Source organism: Pinus tabuliformis, chromosome 1_1 (genome assembly GCF_031772625.1).
Source record: "Pinus tabuliformis cultivar Carrire ecotype Pingquan chromosome 1_1, CPIR1, whole genome shotgun sequence".
In the NCBI taxonomy this organism is placed as follows: domain Eukaryota; kingdom Viridiplantae; phylum Streptophyta; class Pinopsida; order Pinales; family Pinaceae; genus Pinus; species Pinus tabuliformis.
The window spans coordinates 948,875,798-948,894,026 of NC_142297.1; the positions used below are offsets into that span (position 1 = coordinate 948,875,798).

An 18,229-nucleotide genomic window follows, 5' to 3' on the forward strand; every position below is an offset into this window, starting at 1 on the left:
TACGACTTTTATGGAGTTCAATAACATTAAGTACAAAAATAGGCCCGGTGATCATAATGGGGGCACATAGCAGAACAATGGTCTACTGCGCAAGGTTGGGAAGTTTTCCATCCCCTCGTTCAATGGGTCATCCAAATACTCGGCAAGGTCTTGGATACATAATTTAGACACTTCCAACTTAACTCGATGTTGGAAGCAGAGGCCATCAAATTTGCCACCTTGCATTTGGAAGGAGAAGCTCACGAATGGTGGTACCACAGGTTGATCACCTTGGGACATTCCTACATTACTTCCTAAATGGACTTCACACAAAGGTTGATATACTAGTTTGACAAGAAGGATTCAAAGATACACTAAAGGAAGTTAGCATAGCTCAAGATGACTGGAACACTTGATGCTTATATTTTAGAATTCCACTGAGTAGCTGTTATGGTGACAAACATATTTGAACAAAGGATGATCATGTTCTTCATAGAAGGTTTAGTCGAACCACTGTGTGGTTGGGTCAAGAGTCAAGACCTTCAAACCCACCACCTTACAAGATGCCATCACTAGGACGTGAGACATTGAAGATGCATTACATAAAGCTAAATTTCCATCCAAACCACTCATCACTTAGAAGAACATAGATAAGAGGTCATTTTAGAGAGAGTGGGCTGGGAAGGATAGGTTGGATGATGAAACTGGGGCGAGCTGAGAAGGAAGAACCTTTGCTTCAATTGAAAGGAACCATGGAAACTAGGTCATAAAAGCTTGGCCAAGGGATGTTGAAGAATGTAACTAGGTCCACTCTTCATAAATTGTATTTGAGTCATAATGAATGTATTTATCAAAAGAAAGAAAAATAATTTATTATTATGATTATTATTATGACTTATTAAAGCATGGGTTTCATGCTTGCGTCATCATGTTTGAGGTCAAAGTCCCCGTTGAGGACTTCTATGTTTTGTCTTGAGTTATTAGAATCATTGTCCATTTAAAGAGACTCTTTTTGGGTTTTTGAATCAAGTCAAAAGAATATTGAGTAAAATAAGTCATTTGTCACATCCACACCAAGTCAGCCCTTATCTGATCAAGTCGGCCTACATGAATGTAATTTGACCTCCAGAAAAGAGTATATATACAAGTAGTTAAAATTTGTTTGGAGAGATCACACACACTAGTTTGATATGCAAAAGGAGGAGGAAGAAAAAGTGCAAAATTCCAAGAGAAGAAGGAGAATTGCCGGAAAGGACAAGATCAAAGTTTTTGGGTCATCTCTCTTTCACACGTGTGGACTTTTTGGTCTACTCCTGGAGGGTCGAAGTTCTGCCGTTGGATCGGAGTTTCTGCTGGGTCGAAGTTTTTGCTGGGCTATTGCTGGGTCGAAGTGCTGTTGCCACATCTAGGTCGAAGTTTTTGCCGGGCTACTGCTGGGTCGAAGTGTTGTTGCTGCATCTAGGTCGAAGTTTGTTGCTGGAAGGTTATCATCTGCAGAAGAAGGGAAGCGCTGACTTGGTTGTTGGAGGAAGTTTGTGTCTAGGTTAAAGAGTCTTGGATCATTTTGTGAAATTATTAAGGAAGAGTTGTTGACTGGGTTTTCCTCGAGATAGGGGTTTTGCCTTTTCTGTCTGCCTACATCTGGTGTCTGTGATCTTTGTGCTATTGTTTTGGTAATTGCTTGATGAACTAAAGATAAAAGAAGAACATAAGAAAACATAAGAATATCACAAGTAATTATCAATATAAAGAAAATCTTTCTGCCTTTATGATTTTCTAACATGGTATTAGAGCTAAGGTGAAGGAGGAAAAAGGCAATTTGAAGATCTATTGAAAGGAGAATAAGAAGTTTTAAGAAGTTTGAATAAGGGTCATCAAAGGATCATATCAAAAGTCAACCCTACCATCTTCAAGGACAATGTCTAACTCAGTGAAGGTAGAAAACAAACTAGATGGAGCATCTAACTATAGGGCATGGAAGAACAGGATAGACCTCGTCCTAGAAAAGGAAGTCTTGGATTTAGTCATAGGAAAAGTAAAGAAGCCTACAAATGAGTCAAGTGATGTAGAAATGGAAAAGTTCAGAGAAACAAAAATATTGGCCATGACACTAATAAGGATAACCTCATTCCATATATATCCAACACAGATTCTGCTCAAGAGATGTTTGAGGCATTATCCAAATTATTCACAATCAAGAATCTTGGTCAAATAGCAAGTCTTAAGAATGAACTGAGATCTATAAAGATGACAAAGGAAGACACTGTGGCATCCTTCTTTGTGAGAATAACTAGAACCAGAGATGAACTCCAAACAATCAATGAGATAGTACCTGAAAAGGAACTTGTAATCATTGCACTTCTAGGATTACCAACGTCATGGAGTGCCTTCTCATCAGGTCTCAACAGTTGGAAGGAAACTCCTACATTCGAACAATTGTGGAATGCATGCAGTTAAGAAGAAGTTAGAATTTCATTAGTGAGCAACAAAGAGAATGGAGAGGAGAAAGTTTCAAATGCCTATTCTGCTCATCATAAGAACAAAGGAAACTTCAAGAAGTCTAAAGGGCCTAGAAGGAAGACAGGCCTATCCAAAATCGAATGCTACAATTGTCACAAGACGGGTCACTATAGAAGCAATTGTCCTGAGAATTCGAGAAATAGAAAGAGAAAAAGGGATCATGCAAATGTCGCTGATGAAGGATCTCCAAAGAAGCACAAGACCAAAGAATCGGAAATAAAGGACTTATACTACCAAGTTCCTCTACTCTTGTTTTGTATTTTGGTTTTTAGTACTTACAGGTTTTACATACTTTGGAAAAGCATTGTTGAATTGTTTTGTTATAGTTATATGCATCCATCATGATTGGATTAAGAGGGAGCCCTCACCAATTTTTCAAAGATAAGTATCCTACTCCTTGTATTATCTTTTATATTTGGTTTTCCTTTTCCTATCTAGATGTATTTACACTAGATGCTAATAACATTTCTTTTATATTTTCCTTGTTTAGGAAAAGCTTGCTGATATGCTCAAGGGCTATGAAGAAGACCTCACAAGACAAAGCATAGAAGTTCTATTGGAATTGATATCCTATAAGTTTTGTCTAACTCAAAGTTATGTCTTAAATTACAAGTTTTGCTTCTCTTCGTGATAAAGGTATATTCATTCATTCTAAGAAATTTGCTTTACATTACTAACAAGTGTTATGTCTAGGACCTTTGAATCATAAAGATTCTTGTTTGGGAGATTAATCATTAGATTGAATCTACCCTCATTAAAATCATTATGTTTGTGGAACCTTAATAGGTTCTTTGTAAAACCCTAACCTAAGGGTATGTCAATCCTAGTATACTTAGGGTTACTAATGAAATCTAGGAAAATACTATTCTTTTGATGTTTAGGGTTTTGATGGTAATGTCATGTTTGGAGTTTTAATATTGTTATGGAAACCCTACACCTTTAGGTTTGGATGGTAAAGTGTTCCTAGACCTTGAGGTTTTCGTAAAATAGGGTTTATGAGTAAAACCCTTATGTATCAAGAGTAAGCTCCTAGGAATGAAACCCTAGGTGTATGTTTGTCCATCTGATCAAGGCCCTGGCCTAATCAAGATCGTTATATGTCTGACTTTAAAATGTATTGATATTTCTGTCTTGGGCTTACCTAATGGACATTAATATGCTTGTGCATGATTATGAAATCCTAGATATATGTGCTAACAAAATTGTTGATACTTATAGTGTGAGAGGTCTAGGGTTTGTAACTAAGCCCTAGTAGAAGTTTGATATTCTAGAATATGATGTGGTGATATTGTTTCCATTATGATAAAATCTAGGGTTTACAACAAACTCTAGTAGAAGTTGGTCATTTAGTTGAAAACCTAGATTGTGTTGTGATTGGTTTTGATTGTTGGCATCTAAGATGGAATCTAGGGTTTGCATTAACTCCTAGTAGAAGTCTAACATATGAATTCTAAAGTTGTTAGATGCATTGTAAGTGTACTTGTTTGAATTGCTTCTAGGGTTTGAAATAAATTATAGTAGAGTATGTCATATCTCTGGAAGAAATATTGAGACCTTAGATATAATGAAGATTGTTATCCTGATTAAGTTGCTCAAAAGTCTTGATGATGAAGTCTAGGGTTTATGACAAAACCCTAGCAAGAAGTTGAAGTATAAAGTATGTGTCTCTTGTTGTTTATGAACCTAAATGAGTTTAGATGTCTAAAGTCTAATGCTTCCATTATTATATGATTATGATATAGTTAAGTTCATGCTTCTATATATGTATTTGGTTGTACTTGCTGTCTAAGTTGTGCAGGTACATAATCTTCAAGATGATGAAGATGTTTGTAAGTAAAGTTGATTTGATTGATAAGCATGATAAAGGAAGTTATATGAATGATGATGATCAAGATGACTTTGATAAGAAGGATGGAAGCCATGAAAGATTCTCTGATGTCATAGAAAGAAGTTGATCTCCCTAAGTTAAGAGGGAGCCTAGATAAAAGTAAGAAGGATATCTCCCCAGTTGAGAGGGAGGGCATATTATAGTCATGATGGATACCTTGAAGAAATTGGAGAATGAATATTGAGGTGCTGCTGAAAGAAGGAAAGCAGGATTCCATTGTTGCTACATGTGAAATAGGAAAGGAAGCTATATTATTGAGGAAATTTATGTCTAGACTTGTTGGGAAACCTCTAATTCATACTATGATTAATTGTGAAGCAACATTAAGATGTCTGAAGATCTCGTGTTCCATGCAAGGACGAAGCATATCAACAATATGTACGACTATATTAGAATTTTGGTACAAGATGGGATTGTGAAGCTACAATATGTTCCAACCGACGAATAGGTCGTTGATGTGTTAACAAAGTCTCTTCCTAATAAGAAGTTTGAATATCTGAGAAGCATGCTTGGTTTGGTTGATATCACTGATTTTGTTAACGAAAGGTGTTTGGAAGAGACTTGAGGAGGCATCTTGTGTGACACAAAATGCCTGGGAGGACATTTGGTCGACATGTGTGTTGATGTATAGTTCCCAAGGTAGGGAGGGTGGCGTTGGTCATAGAGCTCTAACCTTGCATTATGCACCTAGTTCCTTGGTTTGATGGTTAGCAAGTAAGCCTAATGGTGCCTAGAGAGGCTGAAAGCTTTAGTCTATCTTAGTCCCACCTAGATAGATTGGCTTGGTCAGGAATCTAGTCTGTGCCATCGTAAGTGCCTAAACTCTTCATGCTAAGTTGCACGAAACGGGGAAACGGGTACGAGTTTCCGAAACCGGAAGCGATACGAAACGCGACCTCCCCAAATTTTGGAAACGGGGAAACGCGAATATATATATATATATATATATTGAAAATATTTAAATATATATATATATATATGTGCAATCATAAAGCATAAATGATACATTATAATCTATTACACTTAAACATTAAGATTTAATTTACATCACATTTACTCATGAATGATCACATAATGAAAATAAAAATATCAGAATATCCAAAAGCAACCTTTATTATATATCCAAATCTCAAAATCAGCCTTTATTTATATTAATATATGAGGCTGCAAGTACAATAAAGACTATAAGGCTGCAAGAGAGAGATCCAAATCAGGATTTTCTGCATCCACATCCCATTCTTTAGAAGGACCACTGTTGTATTGGGAGTCTCCTCCTACATCAATGTTACTTGGGAGCGGGAGCGGGAGCGATCATTTTCAGAAGCTCTCGGTTTGGGAGCGAATCCGGGAGCGATTTTTTAAAAATATATATATTTTTTATATTTTTTAATTTTTGATACATATATGTCAACAAAAACATGTAGAATGATGAAATAGACATTAAAAACATAAAAAAACATAAATTGATCATTGAACCATATCACATCAATCATCTAGAAATTATAATCGTCATCAACCATGTCCACAAGTTAGTAAAATACATATTACAACTGCAACATATTGAGTCTTATAAATCATGATTCATCAAATTCAATATTAAAGTTTCAACTTCAAGCTTTCAGAATTGAAAATTCAATAACATTTATCATCATTGATCACCAAAGTTTTACTTGTAAGCCAAGTTTAACCATTACAAGAGGTAATATCGAAGATATTTCTAAGTCCTAACTTCTAACTGTTAACATGATATGAAATGTTACAAATTTATAAAATGAAACATGAATAATGAGATGAAATGAAACAACTTTAGTCTTTCACAAAGCATCATATTCATAATTCACAATCATTACCAATGAGTTATAATTGCCAAGGCCCAACTTCAAACTTCAAATTTTCATTGTCACAGTGATATAATGTTTACAAAAAATATCATAATGATATGAAAGAGTCAAGAGTCAAGGACTCAAAACTCAACAGTTATGAAAACTAAAGTCTAATAGAAACTAAAAAAGACAAGTAAACTGTAAATCTACATGTGGCCCTTGCCACGAGAGTCTCCAGGAGTATAAGCAGGTCGTGGTGGTCTTCTAGGAGTCTCCCGCACAGACCGACGACCAGAACTAGAGCCTCCACGCGAGGGTGTAGATGGAGGTGGCGACAGCAATGGAACAAGACTCGGGCCTCGAGCACTGCTACTGGATGGTGGAGGTGGAGGTGGCATGGCTGCTGCAGCTGCTTCATTTTCATCCCTTACAAGTTCCTCTTCTAGTTCTTCAATATGTACAATGCCATCCTCCAAATTGTCGTCCTCTGGGTGATTGTCCCAAATTTTATATGTGGGATCCTCATTAGCCCGATCACAGTAATGACTCAACAACCTCAAGTTGTAGTGCACATAAACCAAGCTTTCTGCTCGGTTTTCGTTGAGTCTGTTTCTTTTCACATTATGTATATAACTGTAGGTGCTCCAACACCTCTCTGCAGAAGAAGAATTTACAACCTGTGAAAGAACTTTTTTGCCAATTTTGGCAAAAATCCGTGGCCGCCATATGTTTCCCACCATGTGAGAGAATCAAATTTATCTTTGTCGTCCATTGCATGGAAGTTACCATACAAACCAGTGCCACTGAAGTATCTGCCTATTTCAAGGCGCACAACTGCACATTCCTCCCTGTCAGGCACCAACTTTTCTAATGCTTCCAGATATCCTTTAGTTACCTCTTGATCTAAATGGGGTTTGGTCCTAACCCCACCCCCTGCTGCAGGTTGGCCCAACCAAGATGTAGAGTAGTATTTTGGCGTAAGGATATACGCCAAGCAATGTAGTGGAAGGTTAAGCCTATTCCACCGTTCACACACACAATCATGAATCAGTTTGTATAAGTTGGGATCTCTATTATGAACAATGTCTTTTATTTCCCCCAACATGGTATCCATTTGCTCATACACCTCGCCAATCACTGGTTTGTCTGTATCTGCAAACAGGATCATGTGATAAATTGGCTTGGTGAAATCCAATACCTGCCTCACAGTTGTCCAAAACTGCCCATCAAGAGCGGCCTCCTCCACCATTTCAAAACCTGCCATGTCAGCTACATTTGTAGCCCTTTCCTTTAACACCTGCCAATGTGGACTTGATACCATGCTAGCTAATGCCTCTCTTACCTTCAAAAGGTGCCTGAAGGTGAGGTAATAGCTACCAAATCTAGTCCTCGCAATCTTCAGCAACTCCAATCTCGAGTGACTGCGGAAAAGGCCATGGGTATTGCTATGATTTGTAATAAATTTTATCATTTGTTTTCCTTTCTTGTACAAATTACCAATCCATTGGTATTGTTCATTTTTGTTTTTGACAATATCATGCAACAGAAGGTTCAATGTGTGAACCAAACATCCAGACCAAAATATGTTCGGGTATCTATCCTCAATAATTGCTCCCGCTGCCTTACAATTAGGAGCATTATCAGTGATGACTTGGATGACATTGTATGGGCCAATACGCTCAATTGTTTCAAGTAATGCTTCTGCAATGTTGATAGCGGTCTTGAACTTGTCTGAGTAATCATGTGCAGCTAGAAAGATGGGACCACTAACAGACAGATCAAGAACACTCATCAATGGCTTGCCTTTTACATTTGTCCATCCATCAGATACAATGGACACCCCATTGTCAATCCAAGAACTTGTCATTTTATTCAAAGAATGTGATATTTTTGCTTTTTCATGATCAAGGCCAACAGTTCTTGCCTTGTCATACCCAGGGCTCTTGTATCCTTTAGGGGCATCATTTATGGCAGAAACCATTTCATGCCAATAAGGTGAGCGTAGAACATTGAATGGTATCCCACATGCATAGAGGAACCTGTAAACTTTTGAATCCACATCATTCCTACACCCCTCATCAAGGAAATCTGATATGGTTCTACGCCTTAAAGATGATGACCCTGTGCCTCCATGTCCATATCCACTGCCTTGGGAGGATGCTGAAGGAGTTCTTTGTGATTGTGAGCTTGGTTCAAAGAAACCCCTTGATCTTTTTGTTCTGTATTGGGCGTCCTCCTCTTCCTTTATGTATTTGGCTCTATCTGCTGTTGACACCGCTGCACAAGTTTTGATTCCTATTTGTTTCTCTCCATCCCATGGCCTTTTCCCGCAGAGGTGTCTTCTAGCACGGGTGTATGAACCTGTGTCATCAGTGTTGCAATGGGGGCAATGAAATTTAGTGGTTCCACCCCCTCTCCCTGTTTCAGCCCTGTGAACATATTTCCACAATGGAGTTTGGTCTTGTTTAGTTTTTTGAGGGTCATGTTCACCCTCCTCCACCTCCTCCTCACTGGGGTTTTCACCCATTTGACTTTCTCCGGCTTCTTCATCCCCCTCTTTAGTTTGGGGCCCCCTCCGTTTCCTACTCTCCAGCACCATAATAACCATAAAAGGGACCAGGAAGAGGAAAATGCCAATAAATATCGCCAGGTCCATGGTGTTTGATGTTTGTAGGGTTTTGAGTCTTGAATCTGCAAATTAATTTAATTTATTGGGATTAATTAATTTAATTTAAATACATGATTTTTAAACAGTTAAACTCAAACAACTAAATTAAATCAACTAAATTAACTACCTAACCAGCTAAACTAACTAGATTACTAAGTTACTTACCTCTGCAGGCTTGCTCCTCACTCCTTGGCACTTGCTCCTCGCTCCTCAGCACTTGCTCTTCGCTCCAATGCCCTTGCTCCATCTCCAAACTTGCTCAATGAAGTTATAATGAATGTTTTTTGGCCCATTGGCCTTATAAAACAATTTTTTTTTTTTCTAAATTTTTTAATTTTTTCGGGTCCGGCGGATTTTTTTTCCGCCGAACCGCTCCCGGCCCGGCTCGATTCGCTCCCGGAGCGATTTTTAATGCCCGGGAGCGATCAGGGAGCGATCGCTCCCCGATTGCTCCCGGGCATTAAAAATCGCTCAGGGAGCGCGGGAGCGATCGCTCCCTGAGTCGCTCCCGAACAGACTAGGGAGCGCAAATTTTTTTACGGGAGCGCGCTCCCGCCCGGAACGCGCTTCGGGAGCGGGTTCGAAGGGGGGGCGCTCCCCCGCAACATGGTCCTACATAGTCGAACGACCTTAGTGCTCTTGATTAAATACACGTTTCATACCCTAGTGCCCTACATGATCTTGATTATTGGGCGTTACCCCTACATAGAGGGCTTGGTTCTCTTGATTAAATACAAGTTCCATACTCTAGTACATGATAAAATCCAATGGAAACATTGCAACCCTCCAATCCTGAAATCCTGAAAAACAAATAAGTCTGCTGGATTTTGAGTGAGATCTAAAATTCTACTTTCTCCATATGAAATCCAATGAGGGCGAAACCACTCTCAAACATCCTGAGTCATTTCATGGTAATGTTAAAAATTTAAGTAAAAGGATGAAAATGAAAAATAAAGGAGAATATCACTTTTACTTTAAGAATTTAACATTACCATGAACTGCATATCCCTCAAACTTCCTGATGAACTGCATATCAACACTAGGGCAAAAATTCACTTTTATAACTTTAGACACGCATCTAGAAGCAACAAGAAGTCACTAACAGACCCTAAAAGTAAATAAAAAAAATAAAAAAAATCACAAGTTAATGAGGAAACGTGGGTTGTATGGCCCTGAAACGCGTTTCCGGCCGTACTGGCCACGTTTCCGTTTCGGGAAACGTGGCAGTACGTCCGGAAACGCATTTCAGGGCCGTACCAAACACGTTTCCGCGTTTCGTACCCGTTTCCATACGGAAACGGACCTCTATACCACGTTTCCTGCAACATAGTCTTCATGGTTCATGTGTTTTGAGATCTTCCATGTACTTGCATATGTAAGTATGAATACCTCTCTAGTTAAGAGGGAGTGTTGAAGAATGTAACTAGGTTCGGTATTCATAAATTGTATTTGAGTCATAATGAAATGTATTTATCAAAAGAAAGAAAACGAAATTATTATTATTATGACTTATTAAAGCATGGGTTTCATGCTTGGGTCACCATATTTTAGGTCAAAGTCCCCATTGAGGACTTCTATGTTTTTTCTTGAGTCATTAGAGGCATTGTCCATTTAAAGAGACCCTTCTTGGGCTTTTGAATCATGTAAAAATAATCAATATTGAGTAAAATAAGTCATTTGTCACCTCCACACCGAGTCAGCCCTTACCTGATCAATTTGGCCTACATGAAGGTAATTCGACCTCCTGAAAAGGGTATATATACAAGCAGTTCGAATTCGTTTGGACACACACTAGTTTAATATCCAAGAGGAGGTAGAAAAAGTGTGAAATTCCAAGAGAAGTAGAATTGCTAGAAAGGACAAGATCGAGGTTTTTGGGTCATCTCTCTCTCACACGTGTGGACTTTTTGGTCTACTGCTGGAGGGTCGAAGTGCTGCTACTGCATCTAGGTTGAAGTTTGTTGCTGGAAGGTTATCATCTATAGAAGAATCTGTAGAAGTCTGTGTCTAGGTTAAGGAATCTTGGATCATCTCCTGAAATTATTAAGGAAGAGTTGTTGGTTGGGTTTTCCCTTAGATAGGGGGTTTGCCTTGGCTGTCCGCCTACATCTAGTGTCTGTGATCTCTGTGCTATTATTTTGGTAATTGCTTGATGAACTAAAGAGAAAAGAAGAACATAAGAATATCACAAGTAATTATCAATATAAAGAAAATATTTTTGCCTTTTTGATTTTCTAACAAGGGAAAGACCCACTATATTGAGGTGTTGTCAAAAAGCGACAATGAAGAAGATGCAGGGCCGACACCAAGTAGTGGGCCTAGCAGTTTAGAGGGGGAGCAATCCCGTGTGGAAGCTAAGGGGGATGAGAGGCCTTGTATATGTATTAAGGGTGGTGTTATCACAACTCTTTTTGGAGCCCCTAGGTGTTACACCTCCAAAATGATGGATACATCATGACATGCACACAAAGGGTTCTACTCTTGAATTTGACACTGGGCAATTACACATTTATCGATGACTTCTATATAGTGGATCTTGCAGACAACGATGTTGTATTGGGGGTACAATGTTTATACTTGTTGGGGAAGTTCTCAATGACCTACTAGGTGATGGAGATGGAATTTAGGGCCTCAAATGGCAATAAGGTAGTGTTGAAGGGAGTGTCCATTGGTGCTCCTCGAACTATATCAGCTATAAGAGAATGGAGGCTTTTGTTTGTAGTGTGCGAGATCGAGTGCCTTTACAAGTGAACAACATGAGGAAGTGGGTGGTGCAAACTGCTTTGTTAGGGCTTCTCATTCTCACATTTACCCCACAACACAATGCCCATCAAAGAGCCAACATGGAGGAAGTAAGCCCAGCCGATGAATATGCAAGTCCTTTGAAGATGGAGGAAGGCATTAGTGAAACCATTCTTGACGCAGTCACTATGGATGCAAATGTTGCACAAAGGGAGTCAGAACCCGTTTCCTGAAAGACATTGCGGGTCAGTGGCTAGAAATTCAAGTCCCAGGCAGAGGTGATGGACATCTTCATTGACTCTCTTTACAACAACATGGATATTACATTTTCATTTGGGCATTCCTCGACAGAAGTATTGTGAAACCATATACAAAACAATATATAGAAAAACAAGTACAGTGATGGTTGGCAACATCCCACTTGGACGCGAACATCCTATTAGGGTTCAAACATTTACTACTACTGATATAGATGATGTTCTTGGTATGGTAGAACAGGTCATGAGAATAGTTGATAAAGGAGGAGATACTGTTTGAATCACTATTCAGGAAAAAAAAGCAAATGTTAGCTATGACATTAAAAATACCCTTGTATAGAAGGGCTATGATATTCCTCTTGTGGCAGACATCCATTTTGCTCCTTCAGTTGCATTGCGTGTTGCAGAATGTTTTGATAAGATTCGTGTGAAATTTTGCTGATAGGCGTGCCCAATTTCAGAAACTAGAATACACAGAGGAAGACTATCAGAAGGAGCTTGAACACATCAAAGAGGTTTTCACACCATTGGTGGAGAAATGCAAGAAGTACGGAAGGGCAATGCGAATTGGCACAAACCATGGAAGTCTTTCCGATCGTATTATGAGTTACTATGGTGATTCTCCCAGGGGTATGGTGGAATCAACTTTTGAATTTGCATGCATGTGTTGGAAGTTGGATTTTCATAATTTTATGTTTTCAATGAAACTGAGCAATCCTGTAGTCATGGTTCAGGCATACTGTTTACTTGTTGTGGAGATGTATGTCCAAGGATGGGACTATCCATTGCATTAGGAGTTATTGAAGCTGGTGAAGGTGAAGATGGACGCATGAAGTCTGCAATTGGCATTGGAACACTTTTGCAGGATGGTTTGGTGATACTATTCGAGTTTCCTTTACAAGACCTCCAGAAGAGGAGATTAATCCCTGTAGAGGACTTGCAAATATTTGGATGCAAGCTGCAAAGCTAGGAAAAGGAGTGGCTCCTTTTAAGGAGAAACATTGTCATTACGTTACTTTCCAATGCAGGACCGACCAACTTCCAGTGCAGGAGGGTGATGAGGTGGATTATAGGAGTTCGATATCGTCATTATTCTGTTCTAATGTTAGTGCCCCTTGACCAGTTGAAGACAATAGAGAAGAAGCTGATTCGTAAGGCTTCTTATATGATTCGTCGAATTGTAGAAGGGGACCCTGATGAATCAGACGCAAGGGGGAAAACAGATGTTGAGTCAATCAGAAATAGATATTGAAAGGAAAAGAAAATATGTCAAGTTCTGGGATGAGTTTGGCAAGTCAATAAACCTTGGACTAATTGAGGACACCTCAAGCAGGAACCACCTTGCAAAACTTCTGAGATTTGAAAACACAAAATCTGGCAACAAAATGGCATTGTTGGACCAATACATATCAAGAATGAAACCGGGCCAGAAAGACATACAATACATCATGGGATCTAGCAAGGAGCAATCTAAGAAGTCCCCATTTCTTGAGAAATTAAAGAAGAAAAACTATGAGGTTATCTTCTTCACAGACCCAGTCAATGAGTACTTAATGAAGTACTTAAGGGATTACGAGGACAAGAAATTTTAGAATGTTTCAAAAGAAGGCCATAAGCTTGGGAAAGATACAAAGGACAAGGAAATTAAAGATTCTCTCAAAGGGCTAACTATCAGGTGGAAGGAATTGCTTGAGGAGGATGCCACGTGTGAAGGGGAACAAATCTTGTGGCATCTGAATTCGCAGTTGCTTGACGACAAGCAATGTTGGGAAGTGGGGACTGTAATGTCTTCTTTGAATTAATTGCCTAAGGAAAGACGTAGTAACCTATTTAACCTCGTAGACTATAGCCATTTCAAAGTGGGGAAATTATTATTTAATGTCACTTAGGTAACATTAGATAATACAAATTAAATTGGGGCATATGGAGGGAAACTTGCAAATCACTCAAATTTGAATTTAGGAGGGAAAAGCCACAAAGAGAAACCATATGAGGGGAGAATAGTCATTATGATCACCATGGATTGTTATTCTTCTTGAATTTGGGCTGAGGCTCTTGGAGGGTTTTAAGACCCCTTTTCTCTGATTGGTTTCGGTGGTGAAAGATTCCACCCTAGCCAATCCTCTTATCTTTCTTACTACAGGACTGAATTTTGGCTGAGTTATAACTTTCTGAGGCAGTGAAGGGTTGGTGCTGATCTATCTGTGGCAGTGAAGGGCTGGTAAATTACTTTTTTGAGGCAGTGAAGGCTCGAAACTATTTTCTGAGGCAGCAAAAGGCTGGGACTTATCTATCTGTGGCGGCAAAGGGCCGATAAATTACCTTTCTGTGACAGCGAAGGCTGGAAACTACTTTTCTGTGGCAGTGAAAGGCCGGAGTCTGTCTTCCTGAAGCAGCGAGGGGCTGGTTGTTACCTTCCTGACGCAGTGAAGGACTGTTATGTATCTCCTGAGATAGTGGAGGGCGGAGAACTAACATCCTGGGGCTGTGAAAAGCCAAGAAGCCTTCTTCTGAGGCAGTGACTGGCCTAAGGGGCCACAATCAGGAGGCAGCGAAGGTCTAAGGGCAAATTCAGTGGCTGGTTGCACTAGAGAACGAGGCAGCAAAGGATAAATAAGGGTGCAAAGCAGTAGCATGGCCTGCTGATATGATTTTGTGGCAGCAAGAGGGACGGCTACAGTTTGTAAGTTTAAAAACTGTATTTTGATCACCCTATTGGGAGACTGTTTCTCTCTGTAAGTCTGTGGATTGTTTGTTGAGTCAGCCCTACTTTATAATGTTTGGTGGTGGAATCAACTGTTGTTCGAGTTTGTGTTTTTGCTAGTGCATTCAATAAAAAATATCTCTGTTCTATGATGAAATACAAATCTTTCATATGTTATTGAAAACCTTAACTCAGAATTGCACCCCAACGATAATCTTCCCAAGAGGGATAATACACCTCTTTTCTTCTTCTTATATTTGCACATGCATGGCTGATCTGCTTGTGGGACATTTGTGCGCATATACTGTATTTTATAAGGAATTTAATATTTGTTTTTGTTGTTCATGCTTTCTTTAAACAAATTTATCCTGTGCTGGAAAATTTATCAAGTGTTCCGTAGGCTGTTCTAGATGCTTTCACCCTCTTGCAGGCCATTGTTAACATAGATAACAAGCTAATATCTACCAGCTTTGATACTGTAATTCTGTCTAACTTCACACTCTACACAAGAAACCTAGAGAAACCCAAGAAACATTGGAAATGAATGGGTTAACCACTAAACGCAAGATGGACAAATTGCTGAAAACACAGGAAGGAACAGGAAAGCAACAGGGAATAGCATCCATGGCTACAAAGGCGAAGCAGGGAGGCAATCATTTGTCAAATACTGTTGAAAAGGATAATTTATAACTTTTATTTATAGAAGTTGTATTGGTAGCATTGGAAAATTGTGTTTTAATAGCTTGGGTTTCTAGTCTGATACTGGTCTCTGTTGTGTGGAATTTTCTTTATTGTTGTCTATTCATTGTGTGACCCCTGGTGTCTTTCTTCATCTGGGCAGCAATACCAGCCTGACCACAGTGTGTAACATGAATGCATTTTGCATGATTTCAAGTTCTATTGGATGGTTGTTTTTTTATATATTAATTTATAAACCTTTATAACACACAATGCATCCCAGTTTTCATTTTGAACATGCATGCATATACAGGTCCTATTAACCCACTTACAACAACAATTTCCTTTCTTGACATGAGCTCTCTTTTGTTTGGCAGGAATGATCATAAGAATGGCTTTTCTATTTAAATGATCTAGAATGTTTATTCTGATTTACCACTATGTGCAATAAGTGTTCAACTCCTTAGGTGTTCTTTGGATTCACGACCCTGCTTTCTTTCTTATTATCTTGATGCATGAATGGCTGATGTGCTTTTAGGGTAGTTTATGCACATAAACTGTACTTCATAAGAAATTCAATTTTTTCTTTTTCTATTCATGCTCATTTTAAGGAAATTTATCTTATATTGATTGTTCATGCCCGACAAATTACCTTAGGGTCGTGGAACAGTGGTGACTGGACGTATTGAGCAGGGGACTATTAAAGTTGGGGAAGATGTTGAAATCTTAGGGTTGAAAGAGGTATGCATTGCCAAATAACTATTGTTACTACAGGGTTGAAATTAGTATGAGTTTCCAGGTTGAGTTTTTATTGTTACTACAGGGTCCTCCAACAAAGACTACTGTTACTGGTGTGGAGATGTTTAAGAAGATACTTGATCGTGGTGAGGTAAGTTGGTTGAATGCATGAATACTTGGTTCATCTTTTTTGCATTTATGGTGGAGTATGATTGAGTGATTACTGTTACAGGCTGGAGACAATGTGGGTCTCCTTGTACGTGGCTTGAAGCGTGATGATGTAGAACGAGGACAGGTGATTCATTGAGGCAAATTATGGTTTTGTTTGGGAACTATTTACTTAGGATAGCTTTGCTGATGTTCGTATGGTCAAATAACATGCAGGTTGTGAGCAAACCTGGTGCTATTAAATCATCTAAAAAGTTTGAAGCAGAGATTTATGTTCTTACAAAGGACGAGGGAGGTCGCCATACAGCCTTTTTCTCAAATTACCAACCACAATTCTATCTCAGGACAGCAGATGTGACTGGTAAGGTTCAATTACCGGAGAATGTCAAGATGGTAATGCCTGGTGACAATGTCACTGCAACATTTGAACTTATAACACCTGTACCTGTTGAACCAGGTATGCTGAATCTTGCTTTGCATGTTCATTGTGACATTTAATAAAAAATTGGGCTTCAAGGCTGCTTCCATCTCATTATTTATTTGGTGTGCAGGACAACGCTTTGCTCTAAGGGAAGGAGGGCGGACTGTTGGTGCAGGTGTAATTTCAAAGGTCTTTAGCTAAACAATATTAATAGTTTTAATGAAAGAGGTTTTTTTTTCTCATATTTATTCAGAGGAGTTTTGAAGGAAACGGCATTGGTAAGACGCAGGAAGGATTGGGATGTCTTCGAAAATAAACATTCAGGCAAACCCGTCTTGTAGTACTCATGAAGAAATTTTTTGGTTCTAATTGGTTTTCATTATTTTTTGAATTTTCACTCCTTCAAGGAGTGAATTCAATCCAGCCACCAGTTTATAAAATAAGCCATAATAGAATCAAGTCATTGCTTCTCCGCCTGTGGTTTTGACCAGTAGACAGGATATTGGTCCATGTACACAGGGGCACAACTGCTTCTGTTTTCGGGATTACAAAATGTGTTTGATATGATTTGTTTTTCCCAACATGCCCTGTTCATGTTTTTTGTGGGATGAGAATCCTTCAAAGTTGCTTTGATTGCCTTGGAGAATTTGCATATCCCTTATTTGCATTTTGAAGAAGTTAACGTGCGATAAAAATTTATTGGTAAAAGCATGCTTTTGTTTGCCTCCATAAAAAGTGAGTGGTTGGGATATGTTTTCAGTCTTTTGGTTAGATTGCTATTAGAATCCACATGATCTTCTAGTTTTGGTTGAACTGGTTTTCATTTTTAACAGTCACTTGTACAATCACTCTCTATGTGATTGGTGTTCCAAAAGCATAGGGTGCTCCGTTACTTGAAGGGTTGCAATACAATATACTTTTTTAGCATAAATTTTAAATAGAAATATGCCTGATGATGGGATCCAACTTTCCACACGTGCATATGATTTGCAGGTGTCATTTGATATAATTGCTCTATCTTTCCATTATTTCCATTACATGAAAGCTTGTACTGTTTTTTTGGAAATCTTGTAGTCTTTTTTGTTCATGCTCACAAAAGATGGATTTACTTGGAAGATGTAGAGCTGCGACTTTGCCCCTCTAAACATAGGTTAGAAGAGCCAAAATAGTGTCCAATTCTTTTTCAAAATTCCTTATTCTAGCATGATTTTGATCAGCTAAATCTCATCTGTAAAGCTATAAGTCTGTAAGGATAACATGGAGCATAACCAGGGAGCGTTCTTTCCACTAGAATGAAATGAGTGCTAGGCATATGGTTGTCCCATATGTTCTTTACTGTATGCCAAACTCATCCACTCGTCCCCGAATATGGTCTTTAGTCACTCTAATACTAGTGATTAATTGGGAAATCTCTGCTCGGATGATAGTTTGGATAGTAATCTATCATATATGAAGGTACAACTGGTGGTTTTGTATTTTTCAGTGTTTCATGGGGAAGCATCCCCTAGGGTGGGGTGCATGCAGCTCTCACACTCCACGCACTTGGGACGGGAGAACGTCTGGTAAAATGTTACCCCTCGTCCCCTTTTTGAGGAGACTCGGGGAGATGCAGGGGAGACATTTTCCCAGTGTGGGAAATGATT

General features: G+C 38.9%; 1 protein-coding gene and 1 pseudogene across 1 annotated transcript in view; both read left to right on the forward strand.

Moving 5' to 3' along the window:
* Window positions 1–17,169, forward strand: part of LOC149217632 (GTP binding Elongation factor Tu family protein) — a 94,959-nt gene extending 77,790 nt beyond the window's left edge. Inside the window, exons 8-12 of the mRNA XM_089393014.1 lie at window positions 15,917–16,000; window positions 16,083–16,148; window positions 16,230–16,292; window positions 16,382–16,622; window positions 16,717–17,169. Of these exons, the coding sequence (XP_089249140.1) occupies window positions 15,917–16,000; window positions 16,083–16,148; window positions 16,230–16,292; window positions 16,382–16,622; window positions 16,717–16,787 (525 nt within the window). The 3' untranslated portion in view covers window positions 16,788–17,169. The remainder of the gene's footprint in view (window positions 1–15,916; window positions 16,001–16,082; window positions 16,149–16,229; window positions 16,293–16,381; window positions 16,623–16,716) is intronic.
* On the forward strand, window positions 11,903–15,975 carry LOC149217633 (4-hydroxy-3-methylbut-2-en-1-yl diphosphate synthase (ferredoxin), chloroplastic pseudogene; annotated as a pseudogene).
* Window positions 17,170–18,229: the final 1,060 nt, after the last annotated feature.